Source organism: Besnoitia besnoiti, chromosome III, assembly GCF_002563875.1.
Source record: "Besnoitia besnoiti strain Bb-Ger1 chromosome III, whole genome shotgun sequence".
NCBI classification, from domain to species: domain Eukaryota; phylum Apicomplexa; class Conoidasida; order Eucoccidiorida; family Sarcocystidae; genus Besnoitia; species Besnoitia besnoiti.
The window spans coordinates 2,595,602-2,618,151 of NC_042358.1; the positions used below are offsets into that span (position 1 = coordinate 2,595,602).

Here is a 22,550-nt window from a genome sequence, read left to right on the forward strand (position 1 = left end):
AAGCACAAGTTGCCGCTGCGGCCACACTTAGGTGCTTGAATAGAATCCCTGCAAAATGCAAGGCGCCGTTTCTTGCAGCTGCTTGGCGTAGGGACAACAGCGCAGACTCAGCAGGAACATAGAGTCCCACCTACTGTCTGTCTATGATCAGTCGGGAACTGCGCTCTTCAGGCGCACAAACTGCCCCAACAACCGATTTCTTTCGGGCGCAGAGAGACGAGACGCGGTTCGGAGAAACAGCATCATCGGCTTCCCGCAGTGAGCGTTCGATGAACTTTCAGCGTCGTCCCCGTCCTGGCCGTGGGCTTTTATGGAAACACCGGTGCCGCGGAAGGCACCAGTCGTCATACCCAGCGCATCGTGGCTGACCTAGCCTCCACCCTCCTGATGCTATTGTAAACATGTTATTCCGGAGAAGAAAAAATATAGGGTACCACATAGGTGCATGTGTCCGCCCTTCGAGCGAACAACTTGTCTTCAGTGTTGAGCACGCCATCATGGTTCGGTGGGAAACAGTACGAACCGGATGGCGGTTCCTCGAGTGGGCTCGGGGATGCGTCTTGGCTCGCGGCGTCCTCGCCTGGCCGCCGTGTGTCTTCATCACTATTGTTCTATCAGCTGTCGGCGATGCTTGTTCCTACAGCATCGCGACTCCCGACCCGGGAAATGCTGTTTCGAGGCAACCTATGGAGAATCGCCAAATCTCTTTCTAACCAGATAGTTTTTCCTCGAAGAGCCTTCCAAGGTGGAGGGAACGCTACAGACACCATAGCTGCTTGCCAGCGCAGCTATACACTGTTGCACGCTTTCACTCTACTTCGGGGTAGTAGTGACGTGATTATTCATCTTCTCATTCTCGTCCTTGCCCCACAGGAGCAAGATGAAGGATTTCCGACGAGTTTCAAGCCTTACTCTAATGCTCCTTGGAGCTATTTGCGCGTTGTCTGCTTCGTCCGGTCGGGCGTTGGCAACCAGGCTCGAGCGGGGACAGGAGGAGGGTAGGCGCCCAGGCTTTTCGCAAACATTGTCTTATTTGACAAATCACGCATATGAGCTGCTGGAGAGGGCTTTCATGTACCAGTAGCGCCTCAGGCCGCCTACTTTCGCAGCGCGCACTGTCCTGCGCGTATGCCCCTATTCTCATGGGGCGGCGCGACAAATCCGTGCTCCCTTCGCTCAGAACAATGCTAGCTACCCGAGGAATGAGGCACTCGGGATATCTCGTAGCCGGGCGTCGTCGGAGCGTGCTAAAAACACCTCTGAAGACACAGAGGCTGTCATCGCCGACTCAGTACTGTCAATGACTTCGGTGAATGACAACTGGATTGCAATCGTCATTCAATGGGCTCGCTTTGGATGATGAAGAGGCCTCTTCCTCATTTTTCCTTGCAGAACCACTGATAACCTCAGAACCTGAAGCCGACACAGACCCGAGATTGTTAGGCGATGACGTCACTGGCCAAAATGGCGCTGACAGAGACACGTCTGCAAGCAATACCTCAGGAGGGAAGAGGTGGTTTAGATTCCAGAGTTTTCGTCGAAAAGGACCGCCTGATGGAACAGGCGGTATCGGCAGGGTAGGTGGCCTACCCAGGAAAATTGGTCTCGAATTTTCTTCACAAGAGCGTTTTGGCGTTCCGGCAGCTAATGCGACATAGCGTTGCAACATTTCAATCAGTCCAGTACTTTTGGAAGCCGATCTGAAATATCACTTCGTTCCAGGGTCCAACAAGCACGAAGAAGCCATTTGCTCATTGTTTTTCCTCCTCGACATAAGCGTTCTGAATATACTGGATATCCGCGTGCCACGGCGTTGGATAACCCCATGGCAGTCCTTCGTCTGCTGGTTTCGTTTCCAGGAGTTGACGAAACGAGCTCACGAGGGCGATGAGGCTGCAACTGCGGGCATGAAGGCCCTGAATCTGCTGGAGCAGGGAGAGTACGATGGTAAGTCGACTAAGGGACGCAGATGGATACTGCAGCATTCCGACTTGCGCACGGTAGTCGATGATGCGGAACGGGCGTAAACGGGGCACTGCCGAGTTTCAGTGACAGATGACACAGGCAGTCCAACATGGCAGGCGCCGGCGTCGCATAAATAGTGCGTAGGCGCTCAGGAAGTTCGCGGGAAGAAAGATGCGGCATGCCAGCATACCACGAACGTGCATCAATCGCCGGCGACATCGGTACTACAGCCCTCCCCCCGGTGGGGGAGTATCGTGCTCGCTCTCCCGTATGCTCTTGCGTTCTTCAGATGACCTCCTCGACTGCGTACAGCTTTCGCGGGACCTCGATGTTGCGATGCGTTTGTTTTGCCACCACTTTCCTGACAACGATCTGAGACGCGTTGTCTGTGGTGACAAGCGGAAGCACCTTGTTCGACTCCTAAATCCTCTCCGGCAAAAGTTTGGAACTGCCCAAAGTGAGTGGTCAGTTCAGCGAGTCGCACAGGTATTTGCTTCGTTGTAATCTTCGACTGTTTGGTGCTTTCGTCAGATGGCATGGAGCACCTTCCTTTATTCGTGACTTCCTCATCACAGCAGACACTCCATCCCCAGCAGGAACGTATTTTTCTTCAAGATATCAGCTCCAAGCACGGGCAGCACGGCGAGGCCTGTTAACGCAAAGCACAATGCTCTCGGCAAGTAGGCATGAATGTCGGTTTGCACTCCTTGATTGCCTGGTCCTGTCGCGCAGCCTTTTTGAGGCGCCTGACAATCCCGCTTTCCCACCCTGTTTTCGTCAACAGTGCCCGTTCGCCCAGTAAGTTCACGCCCGCCCCGTCAAATGCTAAATTTGCCATGCAGAACGCTTCTCCTCAATATCTACCTGCGAACGTTCTGTGCGCCGTCCGACGGTCAGAGAGCAGTCCGATCTCGATGTTGTGCTTCCGCGATCTACTACCATCGTCGTTGCCATCGTTTGGTAGAAACTGGCGAACCGTCCTGCCGGTGGGACAGGGCTCAACGGGACTGGCAGCAGCACCTATTGTGTCGATCCGCGGGGCTGTATATGTTCTCGATCTCCGAATTCTTTGGTATCGCATCAGTGGAGCCAGTTTCTGTGCACGAATAGCCCGGTGCTTGCGTCACCGAGCACGCAGGCGAGCACCTCTTCTCGCATGTAAACGGCGTCGGTCGCTTGCGAATCCACCGCGTCCACTGGTGACTCGAGACCGAATCCTTACGGCGAACCAGACAGATCGGATGTTAAGGCAAAAATGACAATGCTTCTGATATCTGCCTTGCCTCATTGTCATTCAGTGTCTGAAGTCGATCTACAGCCGCTGACAATTATGCTCGCAAACGCCGTCAAACGCAACCCCGACATGACGCCAGCGTACTCCATCTTCGATGCGGAATCAGGCCGGAGTTGCGTGGCAACGGAATTGTCCCACATCTACAGGGAACCTCCCCGTCTGAATCCGAGGAAACTTGAAAAATCGTTATCGAAGAGAAAGGTAAAGCAATTGGAAAACGTGTTTTCCACAGTGCTGCTATTCTTCGCCATGGTCTGGTCCATCTCACAATTCATCCTGCGCCACTATGTCGCCCCTGTGCGCGTTTTGTTTCGGTACGTTTCTGCCAGGAATGGAGACTGCGACAAGTGGCTGCTGCCGCATACCCTGCGCACGCGGATGCTATGGAAATTGCTCTCGTCCTCAGTGCGCTCGATTTTTCGGGTTGCAGGGAACGCTGGATCAAGGAACCCTACGTGACACTGGGGAACGTGGCAGCTGGGGCTACCGTCCAGCTTTCCAGAAAGCTGGCGACAGAACTTTTAGTGTCCTTTCTCATTGCCATGGCGTATAGCGCAAACGACAGTGAAGCGGGTTCTTGTTCGGCAAGCGGATCTGTGTCGGAAGTTCGTGCCTCGTGCAGGCGACTGAAGATAAACCTTCAGCTGCAAGCGGAAATTCAAAAAATCTACAATTCGGTTGCAGATAACAATCTTAGTACAGCAGAAGAACGCGTCAACAAACTCCGGAACAGTTACAAAACTGTTACATTGGACGAAGAATTTGTGCGGAGAGGAAACGGCTTCGCGGTTCTGAATGCATTCGCAGACACGTACATGTGTAAGTGTTTTACAGCGGGAAATTGCACATGCAGCGGTTTCTGGTTTGTATCTCGGCGTGCCGCTTTTTTACTGTAACGTCCACACAGGTCGGGGAGCTCGGTTACACAAATTCGTTATTTTTTTGCCACCGAAGGGAACTGATAAGTCGCCTTGACAAGCCTTGCCTCTCAGATGTGGTGTTTCGTGTCTTTTTCCCGCAGTTTTGCAGCAAGTGGACATGACGACTAAAGGAGCCCGTTTTCTGCGCTTTCTGAATAGTATGGGGCTGAAGCGCGCGCTTCAGTGGTACCTCACGAGGGTCTTCCGCAAACTTGCTGCAGGGTACAGGAATCAAGGGGCATCCGCGCTGCTGCCCAGCTCCGTTCAGGCTCCACAGCCCTTTAAAAACGTCATGGCAGCCTCATCTGGGGCGCACACTGTATGTGGGATCGGCAGTCGATGGCTGCAGAAGTTTGTTACTGGACTGGTTGAGGTAACTTTATCGGACTCTAGCCAGGCGGCGGGCACCGCGGAGCTGGACGCTCCCGGCGCACCGGCGGATTCCGCTGTGTCGCAGCGAGGCCCCGAGGGAACCGCGTCTGCAGCAGGCCTCGGTTCTGGAGGCATCACAAACGAAGGCTTCGATTCTACTGAAACACCGTATCAGGAGCCTCTTCAGGGTCAGGCTTCAGTTTTGTCGCCGTCCGCTCCAAGCGCATCGCCCGTCGTACTATCTTTCGCAGCAGGAACAAGCGGAGCCGACGCAGTTATCGGATTCACGCGAAGAGCAAAAAGTATTGGGAGAATCTTGCGAACAGTTGTGGCGGCGGCGCTCGCGGCAGATCTCGCTTTTGGTTTGTGGTTCCCAGGACCTGTGCTGCCGTTAGTCCCAAGATCGTAGGCGGCGGTTGCACGGAGGGTGCTTCCGTGTGTCGCACGCGAGCGAATTTTGTTTTCTGCTGCATGCTGCCCCTCAGATCGAAGGTTCACGACACAGCCTCATTTTCCGTCGAATTTCCTTTGCGCCGGACGGCGATTTTGTGTTTGAAGTTGTGTGTGCAAGGATGCTGTTCATTCTTGTGGTCCCGCCTGTACGACCGACAAATTCCGATCGGCATTTGGTGGTTTCTCCTGGCCACCTTGAGAACAGGGATGCTGCAGAGACTGAAGTTAACGGTTTAAATCTAAAACAACTGTTTGTTTGTGCCGCACGAGGACGTGGTTCCTCGTTATCGTGATATGTGGCTGCCAAATCATGAAGTGTGGATAGGGAACGCACTCTCTCGGCGGGCACGAAATCGAGCCACTTCGCTGCGAAACGCCCCAAGCCAGCAACTTTTGCGCATGCCGACCTCTCGAGGCCTCGCGTGTCATACGAGCGCAGCACATGCGACTGGAGCTAGTCATTCTCCAGAGACACGATTGCGAAAACAAAAGACCTTTGCCCCGCGTCCAACTGAATACAACACCATCTTCCGCAGCGCGTAGAATACTGGATCAGCTCCTTGCCTTGCATCCCAGATGCTGTGAACATCGGAGGAAACTGCTTTACCATGCGTACACGCCCGCAGATAATCCACAGTTTGACTACGGCACACAGTTGTTCAAAGGCCCCGCTCACGAGAGAGAGAGTGGGTGCTTCGTCGCCAGTCAGCCGGTGCCGTGCGGGTCGAACTATCTTCAGAAGGGCGACACGGTGGTGAGGTCACCGCGGTCTGCTGTGTACGCTCTCACAACGACGGCGAAGACACCAGCGGGTCCTTCGCGCCAGCCGGTATTTTGTCGACCGGGGTAACGCCCCGAGCCCGTGAGGTATGTGCTGGAGGCCAATTGGACGTCCGTTTCGGCAACAAACAGTGACGAGAGCCAGAGCTTTTGTTAGATTTGCAAACCCATGCTCAGGTGCAGACTGTATACGCGTAACTTCTGGATTCAGACGTCAGGGCGCCGCGGACGAAGCGTCGGTCTGAGGGAACCCCCTTCCTGACTTTCTACTTCGGGATCCTTCGCGCAGTTCCGTCCGGAATCGAACATTGACCGCTCTTGACTCACATGCACTAGTTTTTCGAATGGGAACCTCATCGTGGCACAAAACCGTGGCGGAAGAAACCGGCCAGACAAACGCATGCACTAGGGATGCCGCCCGGGACAGGAGACAAGAACAGAAACCGTGATTCGTCGTATACTTCTCTGCTGCATGGAGACAGATTTCTGCTGTCTGTCTCGTAAAACGAGTTCCCCAGTACTTGAGAAGTTGGGCGGTTGCGAGATACGCCCATATGCGTATTATTTGTGGACTCTTTTCGCTTGACCAGAACGTGGCCGCGTAGACCGCGTAGTTTTTCCTCGTTTGTTTTCGCAGAAACCTCAGATGTGCGTAACACTACTCCACCACTGTACAATGTAATCGTTTGCGTTGCTGTCGTGTGATTGTCTCTTCTTTTCTTTGGAGGAAAACAGTGTTTCCCTTCCTGTCCGCAGGCGCGACCTCTGGACTGGCACACGGAGGCACCTCGCCTTTCGTCACCGTATCGATGCAACATCCGCGCTAGCGTGATGTGCATGTCCTGCGACGATTCACCGATTCACGCCTCTGCCGTCACTTCTTGCCTTCTGCTCACATTCGGTACTTTCTTTCGTGTGCACAGTCTCTTGTTTTTTCTTTAATCATGTTGCAGCAGGGGCCGTTCGCCCGTCCTGCGTGCGGCGCGGCGCCTCGTCACGTCGCGGCGCTTCCTCAAGGTGCGGGTGCCTTGAATTTGCATCCCAGTCCGCAGATGTGGCTGTCTTTTTGTAGGTATCAAACGCGATCTGCTTCCGCGCGGATGTTGAGGGCGGCAACCGCGGAAGCGCACGAAGCCTGCACCGCTTGTCACACGCCAAGTCAAGCTACCCAGCCACGTTCGCCTTTACGGATATCGGGATCCTCTTCATGGGTATTGTTCGCAGTCACGTTCTTCATGTCTCTTGCCTCTGGTGATGCCACGGGCGCTTCTTATGCCCAAGCCGTGTCTCCGCCGTCTTCTCGCGCCACTGAGACTGTCGCCGCTGCTCCCTCGTCTCTGGTTTCTGGGCGTGTGTTTGTCCCGCCCCACCTGCTCTCTGGCGTCCGCATTTCCGTAAATGGCGATCTCTTGTCTCTCAGTCCTTCTTCATCGGGGGATTTTGTCCTCCCCCGTCTCCCCGTGGGCTCCTACGTCGTCCAACCCTCGCACCCGCTGCTGGCCTTTCCCTCGTATCTCCTCACTGTCTCTTCCGCCTCTGAGTCACTGGCGGCTGCTCCAGCTGGTGACCAAGCTGCATCTGCGCCCAAGGCGAGTGTGTACCTTCTCGGGGAGAGTTTCCGTCCGCTGACGCCTGAGGCGCCTCTGCCGCTGCCCTTGCGCGTCCTCCCCACATCCGGCCCCCCTGCGTACTTCGTCGTCAAGCCTCCGTTTAGTCTGCTCTTTCTTCTGCAGCAGCCTCTTCTGCTCGTCGCAGCTGCGTGCTTCGGCCTCATGTGGTGTCTGCCGAAGCTCCAGAAGTACCAGGAAGAGGAGGAGAGACGGCAGAATCTCATCGCGCAGCAACACCAGCAGGCGCTGCACGGGGCCCGTGGGGGGGGTCATGAAGGCGCGACCGCGGTCGCGCGCCGAAGCGGCGCCTCTGGAGGCGCTTCCGCGAATCTCTACGCGGACAGGACAGCTGTCGAGGGGGGACGAGGCGCGGGCGACGAAGACTGCTCGGCTTTTCTGAGAGGTCTCACAACTCTTCGTGAAGACAGACGAGCCGTGAGACACTGAGGCCCCCCGCCCTCCGCACCGTGACCTGTCCCTCTTCTGATGTAGCCCCTTGGAAGAAGAGTCTTCAGGGATCAGTGCCTGGCGCGCTTCCCACGTGGCGGCCGAGGACGGCGCTCCGAGGCATTGCGGGAGCGTCGCCATTCATCCGCGCACAGACTGGGAACAGAGTAGTGTCTCTTCCCTCTCCAGGGTTTCGTGTTGCCGTCCAAGACAGGCAACGGTCCGAGGCAGGGCGGCGCCAGTACCAAAATGGGCTCCCTCCGGTGCACGGTCTCTTTTCACGAAAAGAAAAACACGCTGTCTCTTGCTGGGCTTCGTATGGCATGGCTGAAAGAAATATACTGCACAGCCGGGCGGAGAGGGAGCAGAACTCAATGACCTCACAGCATGGAGAACATTCCGTAAAGCTCCTGCAGTATAATGTGTTTTTTCCTCTGTCAGCTGCTCGTTTGAGCCGGTCTGGCTCCCACTTACGAACGCGTCTTAAGCCTCGTGTCTCCTCTGCTTCATCTCTAACTTATTCATCACTCGCAACTAAGACTTTCGCTCCTCAGAAAGCGGCTGTGGGAGGAGGTTTACGCTTTCCAGTGCACCTGCTTCACCAACCAGCGTGGCGGAGTGTCGGCACTCACCTGTCACGTTTGCTTAGGAACGCTGCCTCCGTGTGGCGGGCATGGACTGGACTGAAGGCGTCACACACCCTCATTCTCACTTCTATTCTTGGCACCCGCGTTCATGTCCCTTCAAACACTTCTCCGCCATCTTTCTCATACGAGACGCTACAGCGGGAAAACGCAGCGCAAGACATCCGCAATATGCTCGCATACGCTGCATCGCGTCTTCACAGTCTCATTCTGGTTGAGGAGCTCGTGCGGGCTGCGGATCCTGCAACCTTGTGTAGCGACGCACGAACCGCTATCAGCAGCGAAAGCAATGGCGACGGCCTTCTCTAACTGGGATATTATACCCATTATGCCTCGCGTGGGCAGTTGAGGGGGAGGCAAGAGGTTGGCTTTCAGAAGTGAGTAGCTGTGCTGGGGTAGTCCAAGTCCCGTGCAGCTGACTGAGTGGGCATGCGCAGAAAGGTCAATGAAGAAACGAAGGAAGGCACACTGGTGGCTTCGGCAGTTGGCGGCGGTTGACGTATTCACCACTCGAGCGGCCCAGACAATGAAAGACCGATGAGCGCTCAGGAGCGTTTCTTGCGAGTCAAAGAGTCTGCTCTAGTCGCCTCGTGCTCAGAGAGGACACGTGAAACAGAGTAAGCTCTGTGAAGCAGCTACCGCTGGCTGGGCGCATTCACGTGCAGCTCCGTGTTCGATAAAGCCAACCTCTGTAGAATGAGCCGGTCGGAACAGAGTAAAGCCGGTGAACGACAGGGTGTGCACTGGGCCTCTGAAGACACTGCGCCCGCTCATTCTCGAGCGCATACGCCTCAAACACCTTCATGTACTCTATACGCGCGTAGTTGGGCGAGCGGGGGAACACGCCGGTGTTCTGTTATCTGCTTTTTGAGTAACACAAATGTGTATACCTGGCACACAGCATAGAACCGATTGCTAAACCGCTTGAACCGCTGCAAAGTGAAAAAAACGGTGCTTCACCGCTCTCATGAAACTATCAAACGTAGATATAGGCCGAGTTGTGAGAACTGCTCAAGCGCGATTCTCGTCCGGAGCAAATAAATATCACAGCGGCGCGGCCTGCTTACAGTTTCGTTGCACTTCGATGGAAGGAGCTTCTGCTGTGTTTGCCTGCTGATGCTCGCGAAGGTGTTTCGAGCCATGTATTCACCACACTTTTACCAGGGAGTCACCGATAGGGGAGTGTGATACCAGGAGAGCTTCTTCTGGAAGCCGAAGAACATCAGTCAGCAAACGGCATACTGTTCCACATTGGAAGCTGCGCACGCAACAACAGCAGGTCGAAAAGGGGAAGGGCTGCGAAGCGTATCAACACAGAGATGAGCAGCACCACTTTCTGCGTGGGCTAGACTCGAAAAGAGCGCACATGAGGGCAGCGAGGATGGGCTGTTGTGATTTACCCAAATATGGCTGGAGAGAGAACGAGACTGATGCATACCAATACACTCCTCTCGTTTCTTGAGGCCGTCGCCGCCCCCCCCGATACCTTGTGCTCCGGTTACGCTTTTCTGTATCTGCTTCTTTTAGCCCTCACACCTCCCTCCGCCGCCCGCTCCTCCCCATCCCCCCACTTCGCGACGAATTGGGTCGTCATTGGACAGGAGGTAGAAGCCAGAGCTTGACGACGCCCGCCTTGTCAACACTCATCATCATGTCTTCTTCCTCCATCATCCACAAATCGACGATACCCTCCGCATGAGCTCGCCACACACACACCATCCCCCCGTAAAACCCCACATTTCGCTCTGGCGCCTCCTTCTCTCCCGACACGGGAAGCCGCGGTCTGGCGTCAGATGCTCTCCGTGCCTTAACTTCCATCGAGTCATCTACAGGACAATGTTCGCTATCCTCGCTCCACCCGGCGTGTCCCCAGTCCCGGTCGGGCGGCTGCCACAAGCCAGATAGCGGCGAACGCGCTCTCCGGGGCTGTGTACCTCCTCTGAGACCGCGCGGCGGATCCGCTCCCAACGCGACAAACGAAATCATACCTCCCATCCCATCGTTTCTGCCGCCTGGGCGATCCACAGTTGAGAGGAAACCCGAGCGAAGAAGGCCTCGCCTCCTTTCCGTGCTCGCAACAGCGAGCACACTTCCCTTTACCCACCAGGCCAGCGCGCCCACCCGGCTCTTCGCAGGTATGCAATCGAGGCGCCCTAGAAGCTCGAGCCGAACGAGACTTTCCTGAAACAGACTCCAGAATCTGTCCTCACGGTTAGCACGTGGCGGCGTCCCACCGGATGATGCCTCCTCGCTTCTGCGTTGGAAGAAGGCCCCCGCCACCTCTGCGTCCGTCGAACCGTCTGAGCCGTTGGACGCGTTGGGCTGGGGGAAGACCCCCGTGACGAGAGCATGCGCAGGCCTGTCTGCAGATTCTGCCGACAGCACCGGCACCGATGAGCGCTCTGGGAGTTCGACCGAGTCCCTCCAAAAATGCCCAGGAGACGCTGGGGACTGGCGCAGACGCGAAAGGGCCGCATGCGTGGAGGGCGAGCGACTCGCGGCAGGCGGAAAGGACAGCGGCGTCTGGGCGTTGTCGCCCACGGGCTCGGTCGACAGAGTCCCCGAGGGCGATTCTGGACGAGGAGAAGGACAGGCCGACGAATCGAGGTGGTACCTCCACACGTGAACCCATCCCTCGCTTGCTGCCGTGAAGAGCAGCTGCCTTTCCGGCGCGAGGCACATCGCCTCTATGTCTCGACAGTGTGTCCGGGTTTGATCAGGCGACCCTCGTCGGGGAGATGGAGAGCACGAGCAACTGTGCAAAGTGTCAGGAGCAGCAGGTGGACTGCCACCCCCAGAGTGTACTTTTACGCCTGGTTTCATCTGCCGCCCGCGGCGTCCATCGACGCCGCTCCCGCAGCTAGACGACGCTAGGCCCTCCGGCGCGGGGTTCGGAGAGCCTCCGCCGGCGACCGAGACAACGACGAGACGCACGCGACAGAGCGGGTCACTCTTCCCGCTGGAGCCCTCTCTAACTGCAGGGCGCTTTGGGCTGCCGAGAGCGTTGGAACGGGACAGTGAGGGAGGAAGAAGAACGAGGCGGTAGACACACAGACTCCCGTCATCGCAGCCGAAGAACAACAGCCGGAGAAGCTCGTCTGCGCGCGCCACGCGGGGAGCCCCCCTCGTGGCAATCTCTTGCCGACAAAGCAACTCGCCTGTCGCCGCCAGGTGGACGCAGAGCTGGCGATCGCGCGCGGCCGATACCAACAAAGTGACAGTCTCCTCCGGCCTCCCGAGCGGGACATCCAGCGTCAAGAGGACGGCGACGCTGCCACGGTGTGGCTGGAACGACGGGATGCGCCTGGCTGAAAGGCCGTGTGCAGGCGCAGAAGCATGAACCGCAGGTGGCGCGACGAGGCCACCACGGAGCCCAAAAAGAGAACGCGAAGGGCCCCCTGCGGGCTGCCTCTCGGACGGAACATCGCCGCGATGCGTGCCGCAAGATGCGTGGACTGCGCAGTGCCGATTCGAGACTCCAGACGGACCAACGCTGGACTGAGGAGGCAGGCTGTCACTCCGCGCCTGTGACAGTCCAGCGTATCGGCCTTCCGAGGTCATCCCGAGACGATCCCGGGATTCACTCGTGCTGGGCGGAGTCGCACAAGCAGCTTCATCCGCGAGAGCCCCCCCACGCGGTCGTCTTTTCTGAGCAAAGCCAAGTCGGGTGAGAAGGCCAACGGACGACGACGGTGCGCCGACGTCAGATACCGCTGCTGCACCTGCTCCAGGCCCCCAACCTCGTCATTCGTGGTCTGAGCAAACGTGGCAGACGGCAGAATCCTGAGAGGCAGACTCGACGCGGAGAACGACGCACGGGCAGAGACTGCCCGAGCAGCACGAGACCGGGATCCGCCCGCACCTGACCATCTTCCCTGCGGACCACTCAGTCCCGTCAGGGCTGCCGCAGCCCCGGCAACGTCGTCGTCGTCGTCGTGTCGCTCACAGTTTGCAACATCGCGGCATCCTGCGTCCGACCAGCGCAGCGTTGGCTGAGAAATTCGCTCGTTCGAAAGCGGACGACCAGCAGAAGGAGCCCGCGGAGAAGCACGCGCCGCGGGCGACGAAGAACACAGCGCAGGGAGAGCCGGGGGGAAGACCGCACCGCAGGCGATCGTGCCGCTGGAAAGCCCAATAAACAGAAGACGCAGAAGTGGGGAGAAGCAGCAGCTTGACGCGCGGCGAGGCAGGTAGCCTGCGCATTCTTGACGGAACTGCCGAAACTGATTGAGGAGCTCCTGCTGTGCAGGCCGCAAGCAACTCCAGCAAGCCGAGGAACTCTCAGACGCCTGCGCAGTGGAGTTCCCCAGAGCCGACTCTAGACGCCCAGCGCCAGACGCACAGGCAGACGAAGCAGCGGATCCGGGACAAGAGAACGAAAAGATTTGAGCAGGGGAGGAAGAAGGACTGCTTGAAGCAGAACCCAGGGACGACCGCAAGCCTGATGGGATGGGCGAGCTGGCCCCGCCCGCCTCCTCCCCCGCAAAAGCCTGGCTCACCCTCCTGCCCGCAGACGAAGAGGCGACAGCGTCGCGTTCGTTTTTCCCGCGGTCACTTGTGGAACCCGAGACCGCAGCAGGAGTGGGAGCCTCGTCCTCCCTCTCGCTCTGCACGCTTGTGCCTTCGCTGCTCGTGTCCAGCTCCGAGGTGCCTTCCGTGTGGCCTCCGTAGCCCAACAGCAGAGCCCGTCGCCCGCTCGGGGGGGCTGTGACGTGCGCAGTTGGCAAACCAGGCGCAGTGAAGGGAAGACTCAGAAGGGCATGCGGCGCCTGGAGAAACAAGGAAGAACTGAAGGTCACGGTCACCACTGAAGACCGCTTGAAAGACTGCGCCGCGGAGCTCTTGAAGATCCGCTTCGGGTGAGACGAGCTTCTCCCCGCAGGCAGGCGCGCGCTGGCTTCAAGCTCTCCGCGCCTGTTGGGCCGCGCGCCGGCGTCCCCAGCCATCACCTCCTCCTGAAGCCTCAAAGGAGACACCGCTGCGGAGGCGCGGTGTTGCAACCGAGCGGCGATTCGGGAGAAGAAGGAAGACGACGTGCGATGGAGAAGAAAGAGGAAGCGAAGCTCAGGGCTTCTGACAGCCCTCGCAGCCTCGTTTGAACTGGGTAGAACGGCAACTTGCGCGGCACCATGGCGATCCTGTCGCCGCGTCCTCCTCCGGCCTCCCGCATCCCCGGTGACGCTCCTGCGAGGCTGACTCACTGCCTCGCCTCTGTCAGCCGCAGATCCAGCGAGTGTAGCCCAAACTCCGCCGGTCGCCCGGCAGGCCCCCCCGCGGAACTGGAGAAGCAGAAATGGCCGCAGCGGATGGAAGGAGCTGAGGCGCAGGGCGCAGTCGCGACAGCGAGTCGCATGGACGCGGGCGGCCGAAGGCGTCTCGCCTGACTCCGGCGGGAGCACGTTGAAGAACGCAAGCACTTGAGGATCTCCCATGATGTCGGTGCGCTGCAGCAGAGCGGAGATATAGCCCACGAGTTGGCGCTGCCGCTGCTGAACGAGCTGGAGCGCCAGTCGGCTGCTGCTGGTGCTCAGGCGGCGCCGAGGGGGGGTCACCACCACCGGGGGCGGGAACAGGGAAAACAGAGGAAGATCCGATGCAGAAGGCGAGAGAGAATAAGAAGCCGACGACTTGTGAGCCTCCGCAGAGCGGAGCCGAGGCGCAGGTGACGCGGCGTCATTTTGTGACGACGTGCCGTTGCCTCCTACCCCCCTAGAGAGCGACGCGAGTGCCCGCGGATCCTCGGTCCAAAAAGGTGGGCGTGACTGAACGTGCGCAGTGAGAAGAGGCAGGAGGGGAAGCTTAGGCGGCAGGGGCGGCACGCGAGGGTAGATCGAGACTAGGTACCTATGGAGTGAGACAAACGACTGAAACCGCCGCCGCACCTCAATCGGCGGCGGATTCGCTGCTTCATCGCTCGCCGATGCATCGGCAGCCGACAGCGGCGCCCGCGCCGATGGGTCCCCAACCTCTGGCACTCGCCCGCCAGTCGCACGCGCTGTCTGGGCCTCCGCGCGAGGTCGTCGCTCTGCTGTGTCGCTCTCTTCTTCTGTCGGTTCAGCTGCGCCGCAAGGCTGCCCACCACGCGTCAGGCCAGCTGCCTCGCCGGAGCAGCAGGAAGAGGTTCCGCGTCCCTCAACTTCTCCCGGTTCGGCCGAGGACGCAGCCTGCCAGGTTGCCTCAGTCGGGATCTGCCCAGCCCCGCTCTCTCCGTTTCCTCCATCGTTCGTCCGTCCTCCAGCAGGCGCCGCAGGAGGCGGCCTCCGCTGCGCCTCCCGCCGCGCGACTGGCGGGAAGAGGAGCTGCGTGTGGCTGGGAAAGCGCAGCGCGTCAAGCATATCCGAGCAGCGGGGCCTCCCTGGCTGCTCGAGCTCGCCAACAAAATCCCCGCTTTCGCCGGAGCGGACAAACACCACGTCCAGAGAAGGCGGAAGGACAGCGAGCTCGAGTTCCTGACGCACCAGCGGGAAGAGATCTGCAGAGTGAGGGAGCGACGCTGACGCGAAGCGCGGAGTGAGGCCGCGGCCTGAGGAGGCGCGCAACGAAGCGGATCCCCCTCCGCTCTGAACGACGCCGCCCGCGCAACGTCTCCACGCACTCGCGCGTGGCGACCCCGGCGACGAGGCAGGTCTGCCCGCGCTCCCTGAGGTGCAGACTGGACTGCCGCTGGCATCGCCTGCATGTCGAGGGTGAAGGCCGGCACGACGCGTGCCATGAGGAGAAGAGACACTGCCAGTGTGGCTCAAGAGAAAACTGTACTCCACATAAAACTCGCCGTTTCCGCGGCAGCGCTCAAAGCCCACCGCCTCAATACACAAATCCGTGACAGGTGCAACACACGCCCCCGCGGCCGTCGTCGAGTGCCCACGCGAACGTGGCGCCTGCGCCGAAGATGGTGAGGGCGCGCCGCTGGGCACGAACTCGTGAGGGGAAGACGGAGGGAAGAAAGGCGAAGCAGCAGGGCACGTCCCTGCGGAAAACGCAGCGCCATGGGGACGGCGAAACGCGGCCGTGCTGCCGTGCGCGTCCGTGCTAGTCGAAAGAAAAAGCGTCGCCTGCTCTGTGCCCACTCTGCCGTGGGTAGGCGCTGCTGGCTCTTGTGCAGGGCCTGGCAGCCCGGAGGTGATATGAGAAGCTTCGTGGATCATCCCGCGCTCCGCCGGCGTCGTTTGCGCACCGAGCGGTCTACGGCAGTGTGGGTCGGAGACAGGCGCCTCGCTCACAAATGGCCTTCTGCTCGCCAGCCCGCCGCCGACCGAGCTACCCACAGGCTCACCACTCGTCTCTGTCTCCTCCATCCTGCCTCCAGGCGGGGAGTCTCCTCCGTCCTCCGGCGTCGGAGCGCACGCCCTTCCGCGTCGGCTCGGTTGTCTCCGGCCTGCCCCCCTGCGCCTCCAGACTCCGGAGCGCGTAGGCCGGTCCCGCCGCGGAAGGGCTCGCCCAGAGAGTCGGCGCCAGGCGTGCCTCCAGAAAGGGCCTCTCGGACGTGGGCTCCGGAGAAGAACAAAGGGAACGAATCCCGTTCCCGGCCTGGCTCTCCTCGGCTCGAGTGTGCGGGCGCCGCCATCGTGTCGAGAGCCAAGAAGCGGGAAAACGACCCAGGTTGCGTGCGCCAAGCTCCAGCCACATGCGGAAGCCGCGGCGCCCGACCTCACTGCCGCGCGGCAGCCTAGACGACACGCTGCGACCGCAGAGACATCTGGCCTCCAGCGCACCCGACAAAAGCTCTGCCTTTTGCGAGTACCGAGCGGAAGAACGCAATGCAGAGACTGCGGGAACGCAAGCCCCTGCAGAGGCCGACTGAAACACAAAAGTGCGACAGCCAACCGGGTCGCCGCGAAGAGGATGAGGAGCTAAAGCAACTAAAAGGAAACTGCAAATCCGGCAGGATGCGAGACAACGCGCCCAGAGACGACAAAGAGGCGGCCTAAAAGGCAAGCGCCCCTGCTGCTGACGTATCCCCTGTTGGTCGCCCCTCGCAAACGGTTGACGCCCGCAGGCGAGAGCGGAGGCAAGCGCGCGCGGTACGCGAGCGCCTGCGGGAAAATTGAATAAGGGGCGAAGCCGTAACAAGAGGCCTGACCGAGCGGCAGCCACGAGAGTGACATTTGGACATAAACACGACGTGAGGACGAAAGGCATTCAAAGCAGGCTGCGAGCTGGACTGTGTTAGAGCCGGCGAAGAGCGCTGCCAGGCTGGCGACGTGGCGAGCGGACGGCGCGAATCACGCACAGACCCGAGAAAAAACCAGACGCACACATCCGTCTTTCGACGCGGAACTGCGCTTGAACACACGCGAGTATATGCTCGCATTCGAATTGTCTCTGAATACGAAAAAAGAGTCAACGCATATGCTGCACGTGAGCCGCGGCACACCCGGCGCGAAGACTTCGTCCAGAGTGCGACGAGCCGCGAGATGATGAGCGACCGCAATCGTAGAGCCGCATATTTCCCGTCGGCTTTCAGAAAGACTAGACCTGAAGCAAGCCCGGAAAGGCCGGTCTATGCATATGTTTTAGAGGGGAAAAGAGGTGCAGAGAACGCGTCACGTTCGAAAATCGACACGCGCCTGCACGCGCCTTCTCACAGGCTTTTTTCACGCAGTCAGCGCCTGCATCTGGGCGCCTTTTGACTCATTCTGACAACTCCCGCTCGATATCGTCCAGCCTCTCGCCGCAGGGGACCCTCTAAAGAAGGCTGGAGCCCAGAAAGACGCCGAAACTGTCTGAGGCAGCAGGTCGAGTGCAGCACGCCTAGAAGGTGTTGCATCGCCGAGTGACTTCGCAGGTAACCCTGCCGCCGCGGGTTCAGCGGCGCTTGCCGTTCCAGGCAGGCGGGCGAGTTCTCGGGGAGGCTGAGTACAAGAACATGCGCGCGCGCGCCTGCTGTCGACCTGCAGATTTTAACGCGTGTCTCTTCTCGGCAAGAGCTTCGCCTTTCACCAAGAGAAGAGGGACAAACGTGAGGACGCAGCGCATGCGTGTCTTCTTTATCCTCGCGTCCCGAGCACCTCCTCAGCACCGGCCGCATTCGCGTTTCTTTCCCTGCGCCGAAAAAAGATCTCCCTTTGCTCGTGGCGCGGTCTACAGAGATCTTCCGCCCTTTCTACGCGGTCCCTTTTTTTTTCCTCCCAAACTGCTCCTCTGTTTTCCCCGATCTCCTGTCGTCTTTCCGTTCGCTGTGGGCGATTCGCTGCGGCTTCTCCGTGTCTCGCGGTGCAGGTCGCCCCGCGGCGTGTCTCTGCTCCCGCCGCGCTCGCCCTCAGGGACATCGACTGCGGCGGAGAAGGCCGTGGAGCCCGAGGAGACGGAAACGAGGAAAGTTGCAGCCGTCGGGTCGCGGAGGCGTGTGCAGGGGATTCGCGAACAAGGCGCAGGCCGCGAGGGGAGACGGCGCGCGTGTCCCCCCTGCCTGTGGAGAGTGAGAGCCGAGCTGCGCTGGATGAGATCGCCATGGAAAAGGCAAGAGAAACGTCACATGAGCATCTTCTTCTCTCGCATTTGTCAAGCGAACGCACTGCCGAGCAGCGCAGTTCCGAGGTAGCTGCTGGACCTTCATCGCCGCTGGAAAGCCCCGCGCCCCTGGCCGCCTCTGCCGCTTCAAACTCCCAGGCACCTGCTTCGGAACCCGCAGGCGCATCCGCCTCCGCTCCAGACACAGCGCATGGTGAAGGACAAGCTTCAGGCTGTGCTGCCTCAGAGCCTGCGTCTCCTCCGCGGACGGAGTCTTTCCTTCGACAGCGACGACCCCCTTCCCTGCGGCTCCTGTTGCTCGTGTTCTGCTGTGGCAGCCTCGCTGCGTTTTCCTCCGTCCTGGGCAAGCTCGCTCTGGATTTCCACTCTGACGCTCCGCTCGTTCGCGCCTCTCTTTTCCTCACCACTTTCCTCGCGCCTTCGCTCACGCCGCCCCCCGCCGAGCGGGTCTCGCGCGCGTTCCCTGCGCCAGGAGACAGCGAGGGCTCCCCAAAGGCCGGAGACCTGACGCGAGAAGACGGTCCCTTCAGCGGCGCCGAACGGCAGACGCACTCTGTTGGAGCGGAGGGCCCTGCAGGTTCCGCTGCGCTGCCAGAGGAGGAGGCCGGCGAAGGTGACGCGTTTTCTCGCGCGCGCCTTCCTTCGTCTCTCCTCTCTCTCCTGCACGCGGTTGCCACGAACTGCGTGTTTGGAGGGTGTGGGAAGCGCGACTGGCAGGCAGGGGTCAAGACGCCGCTTGACGCTGCCGCCCGGGACACGGCATCTTTTTCTTTTTTGCGCTTCTCCTTCCCTGCCGGCATTTCGCAGTTTTTCTCGGCGCCCTGCGAAGGCGTTCTGCGGCTGCCTTGCGGCCTGCTGCTGCTTCTCGCCGCCCTGCGCCTGGGTACGCTTCTGGTCATGGTTTTCTCCAACACACTGCTTCTGCACTGTCACTTTCTGGCGCTGTTTGAGTCGTCCAACGCGTTCATTCCCTCCGTCCTGACCTTCGTGTTCAACTTCCTGCTCTCGGGCCTCTTTTCGCTCCTCGTCTTCCGTGAGGCCCTCTCCGTGCGCTGGCTGGCGGGCGCGCTATCCATGCTTACTGGCGTCGTTCTCTTGATGAGTGGAAACCGTGAGAACAGCGAATCCGCGCTCCAGAGACGAAACTCTCAAGACGTGATTGACGCGTCCGAAAAGAAAGATCAGTGACAGGCAAACAGGCAACGCGACCGCAAGGGGGAGAGTGAGGGGACGATCTCCAACGAGATAGCGGGTGGCGGAGGTCTGGAAGAAGGAGGTCAAGTCCCACAGGACGGCCGCGTGAACTTCTCTGGCTTTCGACTGACCCATAGAAGCCCGACGAGTTTAAGGGGGGAGGGGCGAGCTGAACTTCTTACGCCTCTCGTCCCGACGTGCCGCGCGTGTCCCGCTTTTCTTTGGCGTGGTAACCTCGGGTGTGAATCGGCTTCTGCTGTAGTTGTCTCTTGGATCTCGCTCTTTTAAGTTTCATTTGCTTTCCTGCGCGCATCATGACGGGGCTTGGTGACCGGGAGGCTGTCAAGGCAGCCGGAGGCGACGCAGATCTTCCGCGTGGCGGCTCTTTGCCAAAGGCAGACGAGGAAGCGGAAAACGAGAGGCTGAGTGTGTTGGGCACAGCGAGCTCTCAGAACTCGCTGTCGCCTTCCGCGGCGACGCCGCCTGCCTCATCGCGTCCCACAGGCGAGGCCGCTGCGACCGAGCTTTCGAAACCCAGCTCAACCTCAAGCACTCCTTCTGAAGAAACGCGGCTGCATGTCCCATACACGGAGACCCGTGCAGACCCTGAGGCCGAACACGAGCCGGAGGGACGCGGAGCGGAAGACACAGAGGGAGAGGCCTCGGAGACCGAAGGGAGCAGCGAGGAGGAGGGCGACGAGCTGAGCGACGAGGATGACGAGGGAGACCTGAAACAGAAAGGCCTCTCCCTATTCGAAAAAGGGGATTTCGAGGGTGCCATTGACTGCTGGAAACGAGGACTACGCGCAGTGAACTTCGTGCTCTCGAAAGACTTGGACGAACCCGAGAAAGTAAAGGAATTCGAGCAGGTGAGGTGTGTCCCCAGACGAGATGGAACTTCATCGCTGGGGTATGCGGCCTCTGAAAGCTGGGCGTCTGTTCTGTGTGACTGGTGCGTGTATTCACGCTGGGCGTGCCTCGGCGCCTGCCACAGGCCGTAGTCGCACATTCTGCTCTCGAGGCGTCTTGGCCGCCGAAGGGGAACTCTGCACGGAGGCCGCGGGATGCGACTAGCACCTTCCTGACTTGGGCGGACTGCTGGACAGTAGCACCGCTGTGAAGCGTGACGGCCATCTGGAGCATCAAGCCACCCACGGAACAGTTTCCTGACTCTCCCGTACACGTGTGTCCGTGCGTCTTCAACTTGTCTTTCTTGCCGCGCGGCAGCGAAGCCGCCAGGGATGCGTTCCGCTCTCCCGCGGGCCGTGCTGGGGGATCGTCCACGGCGTCTGTGCACGTCTAGTTTTCTGCGTGTGGCTGTGCTGCAGATGAGGATGTCTTATCGTCTGAATCTGTCGCTCGGCTCTCTGAAGGCTGGGCACTTCGGCGCCTGCGTCACCTACTGCGACGACGTCTTGGACGTCGACCCGTTCCACCTCAAGGCTCTTTTCCGCAAGGCGCAAGTGAGGTAGCGGACGAAAGTCGTGGGCAGTTCGCGCTCTCCTGGAAGACACTCAACGCTGTCACGGCCGCGCAGCGAGCAGCGAGCAACCCCGAGAGCCGAGGGGCGTGGCATGTATCCAGGCTCACGCAGGCGTGCATACAGGTTGATCAGTTCCTTTCCCCTTTGGCTCGCCTTTGAAGGCCCCGGAGCGCACGTGTGGGCACATGCAAGACTGCTTGCCGTTGCGTCGAAAAAGTGCAGGACAAATAAGCTCTGCGTCTAGCCGTCTCAGGTGTTCCAAAGTCCGCTGCTGCGGCGTCGGTGCCCTGGAGCGTCTGTCTCGCGCCTCCGCACTCCCCCTTGTCTGTTCTAGCTTGCAGCATGTCTGGCGGGCGTGTGCAACTGCAGGCTTTGCATAGCTTGGGTCGGCTCGAGGACGCCCTGGCGATTGTCGACAGCTTGCTGGAGGCGCATCCGAACAATCCGGCGGCTGTGGAGCTTCAGCGCAAGCTGAAACGCGAAGTGTACGCCTACCGGAAGAAGGAGCGCGAAATGGCGAAGGCGATGCTGCATCGCGTCGATGCCGATCCTCGCTCCGTGGCGCGCGGCTCTGCTCCCGAGGCCAACTTGGAGAATGAAGGACTTTTCGGCCGCATGAAGAAGGCGTTTGGGTTCTTCAAGAGCATTTCCGCGGACGCGGACGCTGCGGCGCGGCGCCAAGCTTCCTCTGCTGTTCCGGGGAGCAGTTTCGCCTCGAACCCCCCGCCGTTTCCGCCTTCGCCCTTCGGCGCGGTTCCGCCAGGCGCTTCCGCTGCGTTGGCTGAGGAAATGCGACAGTTTGGCGGCTGCGGCAGCGACGCGAACCCTTTCGCGTCTCTCTATGGAGACGCGTCGCCCTTTGTGTCTGGCGCGCCCGGGGACAGTGCGCAGTTTGAGCAGAATATGCGAGACTTGCAGAGGCTCCTGGAGCTCAACCAGCGGCTGATGGAGAGTCCACAAGATGCCGGGTTTCTTCAGAAACTCCGGCTGGCCTGGGCCTTTTGCTCATTCGCGGGTCGCGCGCTCTTCGAACGCGGCTGGAGCTTCTGCAAACGCAGGTGCCGGGAGACATGCAGCCGAAGGCGGCCCCAGGCTCCACAGCCACTCTCCACGGCGTCGCCGTCTCCACAGATGTTCTCCGCATCGCCGTCTCTTTCGCAGGGCGCGAGCCCGTTTGAGCGTCGTGGGGGCGAAGAGGCAGCCTCCGAAAGGATCGGCCTTTTTGGCGCCAAAGCCTGGGAGAAGAAGGACGGAGGCAAAAGCGGCGTCGGGCGGGCAGCCGCCAGGCGCGGAGGACGCTTTGCGACGACTCGCAGGGCGCCTGAGGAGAAGCACGTCCCGCGTTTTGAGGAAGTAGACGACGACGCCAACCCGGAAGGGGAACGTGCGGCTGGGCACGAGCCGAGGGACCCAAGTGCGTCGAACGGCCAAGGCACACCCCAGGAGTGAGCAGCAGAACGAGGTGTCGGGGGAGAGAGCAGGGAAGGCGCGGCATCGGCGTGGTTACCGCCACGCCTAAGACGAGCTTCAGAGATACAGAGAACTTCAGTCAGTGTCAAACTTCAGGCGCCGCAGCAGCGTGAAGGCCACAGGGTACAGGGGAAAGTGGCTGGCGCCTTTGCTGTCGGCATAATCTGCGGATCGATCTGCCGAAGGAAGCAGCGGCGTCCAACAGTGGCTGCGTTGTGCATGGTGTGTGTGCGTTTCTCCCGTGTTTCCATCGGACGCCTCTCCCTCTTAACTGCCTCGCCGGCTGCTTCTCATGTAGGCCTGCTGAAGGAGCCCGCGTCCTCTTGCCGTTGGCATCGATCTGACGCAATGCCCGTCCTCTCTGGACACAGAGTCCCTTGATCTGACTTGAAAGCATAACAAATACCCATGCGTGAGGATGGTGCTTTTTCTCGCTCGCGGCACGCC

General features: G+C 59.8%; 6 protein-coding genes across 6 annotated transcripts; 4 read left to right on the forward strand and 2 right to left on the reverse strand.

Annotated features, from left to right (window-relative positions):
• Window positions 1–1,313: 1,313 nt before the first annotated feature.
• Window positions 1,314–4,960, forward strand: BESB_046570 (uncharacterized protein; the record flags this gene model as incomplete). The annotated part of the gene is made up of 7 exons (XM_029363108.1): window positions 1,314–1,577; window positions 1,860–1,947; window positions 2,255–2,422; window positions 2,698–2,763; window positions 3,264–3,460; window positions 3,589–4,078; window positions 4,281–4,960. 7 exons carry the CDS (start codon window positions 1,314–1,316, stop codon window positions 4,958–4,960), a joined length of 1,953 nt encoding a protein of 650 aa, XP_029220474.1.
• A 1,768-nt stretch (window positions 4,961–6,728) lies between these two features.
• Window positions 6,729–7,841, forward strand: BESB_046580 (uncharacterized protein; the record flags this gene model as incomplete). Its single annotated transcript, XM_029363109.1, has 1 exon — window positions 6,729–7,841. One exon carries the CDS (start codon window positions 6,729–6,731, stop codon window positions 7,839–7,841), a length of 1,113 nt encoding a protein of 370 aa, XP_029220475.1.
• Window positions 7,842–10,075: 2,234 nt separating this feature from the next.
• Window positions 10,076–15,630, reverse strand: BESB_046590 (uncharacterized protein; the record flags this gene model as incomplete). Its single annotated transcript, XM_029363110.1, has 2 exons — window positions 10,076–12,010; window positions 12,070–15,630. The coding sequence occupies 2 exons, from the start codon at window positions 15,628–15,630 to the stop codon at window positions 10,076–10,078; spliced, it is 5,496 nt and encodes a 1,831-aa protein (XP_029220476.1).
• Window positions 15,631–15,701: 71 nt separating this feature from the next.
• Window positions 15,702–16,049, reverse strand: BESB_046600 (uncharacterized protein; the record flags this gene model as incomplete). Its single annotated transcript, XM_029363111.1, has 1 exon — window positions 15,702–16,049. The coding sequence occupies one exon, from the start codon at window positions 16,047–16,049 to the stop codon at window positions 15,702–15,704; it is 348 nt and encodes a 115-aa protein (XP_029220477.1).
• Window positions 16,050–16,834: 785 nt separating this feature from the next.
• On the forward strand, window positions 16,835–19,144 carry BESB_046610 (uncharacterized protein; the record flags this gene model as incomplete). Its single annotated transcript, XM_029363112.1, has 3 exons — window positions 16,835–16,843; window positions 17,271–17,444; window positions 17,705–19,144. 3 exons carry the CDS (start codon window positions 16,835–16,837, stop codon window positions 19,142–19,144), a joined length of 1,623 nt encoding a protein of 540 aa, XP_029220478.1.
• A 320-nt stretch (window positions 19,145–19,464) lies between these two features.
• BESB_046620 (tetratricopeptide repeat-containing protein) lies at window positions 19,465–22,082 on the forward strand (the record flags this gene model as incomplete). Its single annotated transcript, XM_029363113.1, has 3 exons — window positions 19,465–20,019; window positions 20,479–20,613; window positions 21,003–22,082. The coding sequence occupies 3 exons, from the start codon at window positions 19,465–19,467 to the stop codon at window positions 22,080–22,082; spliced, it is 1,770 nt and encodes a 589-aa protein (XP_029220479.1).
• Between the last annotated feature and the right edge of the window lie 468 nt (window positions 22,083–22,550).